The sequence below is a fragment of the Acanthopagrus latus genome, chromosome 22 (assembly GCF_904848185.1).
Source record: "Acanthopagrus latus isolate v.2019 chromosome 22, fAcaLat1.1, whole genome shotgun sequence".
NCBI lineage: Eukaryota > Metazoa > Chordata > Actinopteri > Spariformes > Sparidae > Acanthopagrus > Acanthopagrus latus.
The window spans coordinates 11574916-11580815 of NC_051060.1; the positions used below are offsets into that span (position 1 = coordinate 11574916).

Consider the following 5900-nt stretch of genomic DNA (forward strand, 5'->3'; position numbering starts at 1 on the left):
TATATATATATATAATGCTTCCACAGCCTACCAAATTTAAAACTGTTTTTTTTTTTTACAAAGTGTCAGTTCACCTCGGTCATTGTGTAACTGTAATTGGTTCCTTATCATTGGTAAATTAGAAATTTGTACAAAAAATAATATTAATAATAATAAATAACTAAAAATGAATAAATACAAAATAATAATTAAAAAAACATCCCTTCATGTTATTATAATCAAATCTGACTTCATATTAAGTCCCTGAAAGATCAAACGTGCCAAATGTCTTTATGTATGAAAATGATATTAGGCTCAATTTGTTTTACTTCTTTTCCCCTTTCTTTCTTTAAAAGAAAACAAACATATTTAATGGTCACTGTGTTAATGTTTTATGTCTTATTTTGCAAAGTGTTATGAAGTGTCTGTTCACTTTGGAAATTGTTTAACTGTAACTGCCTTACAGTTTGTATACTGGAAAACAAGCAAACAATAAACTTTGTTTAAATACTTGAATATTTGAAAACTTGAAATAAGCAGATGAATAATTAAAGCGTCACTATGTAGTTTTGGAGTAGAAATTCAAAGTCGGTATTTTTATATTTACAGTATCAATTAAATAAATAAATAACTCAGAAATATGTAGTTTTTCCATAACTGAATAAAACTGTTCTCAGAGGAAAATAAGTTCCACAGAGCAGTTTGAACCTAGAAAGGTGGCCATATAGAAACACAGTAAAATAGAATGACATTGTGTTGTGCGTTGTCAGTTTGTTTATTCAGTCATGAAAGCAAAGAGTTTGTCTATTTTGTTTATTGGGCATAAAAAACCTAATTCTCTGTAATCTATTTAGCAAAACTACGTAGTGTAGCCTTATCATATATAAATGCTATTCTTTAAAAAAAAAAAAAAAATACACCCCGGAAGTACTTTCATGAGCCGTAGGTGACGTTGCTAGGTCAGTTAGCCTGCTAGCATTACATACCGGTAAGCTACACTGCGGCTTTGCGGCCGTTAAACTGCGTCCTGGATGAGCATTTTGCCGTCACTTCACTCGTTTAATCAGATCAATATGTTCATTGTGCAAAAATACACATTTAATCACATGTAACTCCCACGATATATATAGATAGCGGCTGCCTGCTAACGCGACACATCTGTGAAGAAGCACTTCCGGGGCGCTTTTGTAACGGGCACACAACGCGCCGCACCACCGGGATATCTTGCCCTTGCTCGCCTTTACACCGTCCTCCGCGTTCATGTCCACTGCGGTGCTAGTCGCCGCTGTAGTCGGCGGTGGGGTGCTGCTCCTGATGCGCCGCTTGTTCCCCCGGCAGAAAGTTGCGAAGCTGCTCCAGTATCCCGCCGACACCATGCGAGGAAAGACGGTCATCGTGACCGGGGCCAACTGCGGGATAGGGAAGGCCCTGGCCGGGGAGCTGCTGAAGCTCCGTGCCCGGGTCGTTATGGCCTGTCGGGACGTGGGAAGCGCCGAGGAGGCAGCCAGGGACATCAAGAAGCAAGCGGGACCGGAGCAGGGGGAGGTGGTCATCAAACACCTGGACCTGGCCTCTCTGAGATCAGTCCGAAAGTTCTGTGAGGAAATTCATGAGGTGAGTTGAGAGGAGGATACACGGGGAAGTTAGCCACACTGTCCCAACCTGAAGAGACTGCTTATTTGCCAGTTAGTGGACAGTTTGTCTTTAGAAACAGTGTCTAGGTCATTCCAGCCTTTGTCCACAACAAAGGAGAGCACTGCAGGTGCTGTAGCTGCATGGAACTGTCCGTGGTGCTGAACCCAGTGTGGGCCCCCAACCAACTGTGAACAGACACATCCAGGACGAGGAAGACAGCATCCACCTGCTTATCCTGCTGCAGGTCGAGAAACAAAGTCTGGTCTTCTGTCAGAATACTCTGTGCTCCTTTTTTCCCTCTCAGTCACTTCAGATGACTGTGAATAAATGCCTATTACAATTTCTAAAAGCATCTCTGCAAAAGTCCTGTTTTACACGTCTATCGGATATATATCACTGTCAGCTCACAGATGCAGTCAGATTTGTGCCCAAATGAAAACCTTTTGATTTTTTTTTTTTTTTTTACAAAATATGATGCAGAAGAAGACACTTGGGAAACGTATTATTAGGATAATAGTGAAGCTTACTGCTTCACTCCATCTCATTTAAGACCAAAAAAAGTTTATCATAAACTATAAGATATCTAGCCACCTTTACACATATATGTCACAAGTGTTCAATAATATCATTTTAGGAATCATTGCAATAAGAAAAGTATGTGCAGTAGTTTTCACTTCCTAATATTGGTGTCGGTTTCGACCCCAAAGGTCAAGTATTGGTCAGGCTCTGGTGCTCAAGATGTACTTTCAGCCACTCTTTGTTCTTCTTCTAGATCCCTTTTTGATATTTTTAAGTCAGCGCTCAAACGGTTACAAAGCAGTGTGCCCATAAAATGTTATGTTCCTCATAGTCAGCTTGTTGGAAGCAGGCATTTACTTCTCATAACCACTGGGTGTCTCTGGATGTCCTCTCGATACCCAAAGTGGTGTATATCAGGACGGAATGAATCAGTGCTTTAATAAAGGCAGGTATGATGTAACGGTGTGTATATGTTTAAAACACAACAACAAATGTAGAGCAACAAGGGAGCTCATTTTATATCGACTGAAACCTCAAGACTTACTAATATCTCTACATTTTAAATGACTTAAATTGGCTTTAGATTTAACCAAGAAAAAAACCCTTTTCTATTTTGATGGCATTTTAAATCTTAAATGCTTTTGAATCTCTCTGCCCCTTTTAGGAGGAGCCCAGGATTGACGTTCTTATCAACAATGCAGGCATCTACCAGTGTCCCTACACAAAGACAGAGGAGGGTTTTGAGATGCAGCTCGGCGTGAATCACCTGGGTCACTTCCTCCTCACTCACCTCTTGCTGGACGTCCTGAAGTCCTCTGCTCCGAGCCGCATCGTCGTAGTTTCCTCTAAGCTTTACAAGTACGGCCACATCAACTTCGATGACCTCAACAGCGAAAGTAACTACAACAAGTCTTTCTGCTACAGTCAGAGCAAGTTGGCCAACCTGCTGTTCACACTCGAGCTGGCTCGCCAGCTTGAGGACACGGGGGTCACAGTCAACGCTCTCACCCCGGGCATCGTGAGGACCAGACTGGGCAGGCATGTTCAAATCCCCCTCCTGGCAAAGCCGCTGTTCTACCTCGCCTCGCTAGCTTTTTTCAAGAGCCCGCTGGAAGGGGCCCAGACCCCCCTCTATCTGGCGTGCTCCCCGGAGGTGGAGGGAGTGTCGGGGAAGTGCTTTGCTAACTGTGAGGAGGAGGAGCTGATGGCCAAGGCTACAGATGAGCAGGCAGCCAAGAAACTGTGGGACATAAGCAGGAGGATGGTTGGGCTCGCTAACTGAGCATAGACCTGTTCTGTAGACGGCACTCAGAGGACTTGGATAAAGTACTTAATCTTCAGTAGCCCCAGAGACTCTGTCCTGCAAGAGACTGCATGTGAAAAGACTGATTGCCACCTTCGGGATATAAATATGAACTGAGTGACATACTGTGCCAATGAACTGATGAAAATTAATAATGCATTGCTGTGGTTGATCAGAGAATGTACAAGGCTTTGAATTAAAAAAAAGGTGAAAGTGATTCTTCAAATGAAAGTGCACTGTGAGCTGACTTTTTCTTTCATCTTCCTGACTAAAGAAGAACGGACAGGAGTCACATTTTAGCCTCAGTGAGTTGAAGGAATTCATCCTGTTGCTGGAGCAGAGGATATATATACCCAATAATATGTGGTCAGGAAAATATAAGGCTAGTAGGCTAACATCGGAGTTAATTTCTCCATCAGACTAATGTCGGTGTGAACTACTCTATTGGGCTAACATCGGCGTTAACTTCTCCAACAGGCGGACTTCAGAATTAACTTCAACTGCTGGAGTGGCCAATTAAAACTGGCCACTCCAACAGGTTAAAACCAATATTAGTTTCTTCAACAGGCTCATTTCTGTGTTAGCTTCTCTAAAACGCTTTCTTTTCTTTAAGCTTATCCAACAGCTAACATAAGTTTTAGCTTTTCCAACTGCAAACATCAGGGTTAGTGTTTCCAACAGTTATTTATGGGTTCTACCACTCAATACAGGGTCAGCGAAATATTAAGCTAACAGGCTAACATTAGTTTTAGTCTCTCTGGTAGGCTAATATCAGTGTCAGCAAACAGACTTTGAAACTATTTCTAAAACTAATTTTCTTTATGTAGCCATCCTGGTCAGTCTGGGTTTATGAATACCAACTCTAGACAGCACATTGCTTTCTGTTTTATATTCTGATTCAGTTTATTGATCCATCCATGAAAGGGAAATTTATCTGCAGATTCCAGGTCCATATACACACATCTCCAGTATCTTTAAATGCCTTTGAGCTGGCCAAGACTCACACTCACATCAAGATAAAGAACTCATCTCCTCATTGCATCCATCAAAGTCAAGCTGAGTTGCCCCCTTTTCCTCCACTGTGAGGTCACATTATTGCTTGTGCTGTGCAAATCCTCAGAGCTGTTTGAAAAGCATATCCATTTTTCTAGCTCAGCTATTGCACCTGAATGCTTAATTTGTGCATACTTTAGCATGTATTTTGCTGTGTGGTAAAAGAAGAAAAGGTGGAGGGTAGTTAATTACTTTCCCCCCTGTTGATGTTTGAAGTGTAAATGCTTTCCGCTGTGTCTGGAGGAGACGGCTGACAATAAAGTTGACAATGCAGATCAGTGAGATGCTACTGCAATGTGGCTCCCTCCTGTGGATTGATTCAAGCTATTTCAAAGTATTCTCACATTTTGGTATCAGAACTTTTAATTAAGTAAAAGATCTGAAAACTTATTCTGTTCTATAATCTCTCCATTGTAGGTTATTCTTTTGATTTTCACTACCCTGTGTATATCCAGTACCAGTATGACACTTGCACATGTGCACAGGTGTTATTCAGTGTGTTTAAGGTTACATGAACTCAGAGTATACAACAAGTATTTCCTTGGAACACAGAAATTAACTTCCTTACAGTTTTGAGTTTGCTGATCTTGGTAAAAATCCCACTGTACCATCCTTTTTTTAAATTCGGTGATAAAGCAGGGCTTCATAGTGACTCAGCAGGCGCACACCACATGGCTGCAGCTATGTCAGCCTGACTGATGAAGTGTCTCCCAGTTCAATCACTCAACTGTGGATCAGCTGGCGTGTAATTATCCTGAAACAACAGTCGATCATGCCACAATGCTTGCAAAGCAGAGCCACATTCAAACATGATTTCCCGTTCACATTTATCCGGTATTTATTTATACTAATTATTTAAAGACATAAAAAATGTAGTAGTAGTTACTAAGGAGCAAGTCAGGAATGAATCAAGAACAACTTGATAATTTGTGAATCGTTAATGAGTAACATGGACAGGAAGATACTATATTAATGAATCATTAGATAATGATTAATGCATAAATGTCTGTGAATCAACATACTGACCTACAGACTAGTCATTAATTTCTAATTACTAAATCACAAGTTACTCTTTCTGTGCCCCATCAAGAAAGTAATACATAATACTGAGTTGTTGCCAAGTAGATAAATTAATTACAAATTACTTAACCATTAGCTTCTTTTTTTGTGCCCCATAAAGAAAGTAATGCATAATACTGAGTAGTTAGGAAGTCGACCCATAAGTGCCATGATCATAAAGTGATGAGGAACGACTAACTACTCAGTACTATTTATCATAAACGAGTAACTAATGAATAAGTAATTAGCAAGTAATGAGTAGCTAATAGTCAGCGGTTGGTTTGTTGTTAATTAGGAACAACTAGTGATGCTGATTTACAGATATTTATGAATTCATCATTATCTAATGATT

General features: G+C 40.5%; 1 protein-coding gene across 1 annotated transcript; it reads left to right on the top strand.

The window, feature by feature from the left end:
- Positions 1-905: 905 nt before the first annotated feature.
- On the top strand, positions 906-3667 carry rdh14b (retinol dehydrogenase 14b). Its single transcript, XM_037087430.1, has 2 exons — positions 906-1593; positions 2798-3667. Exons 1-2 carry the CDS (start codon positions 1240-1242, stop codon positions 3413-3415), a joined length of 972 nt encoding a protein of 323 aa, XP_036943325.1. The 5' UTR covers positions 906-1239; the 3' UTR covers positions 3416-3667.
- The last annotated feature ends 2233 nt before the right edge of the window (positions 3668-5900 follow it).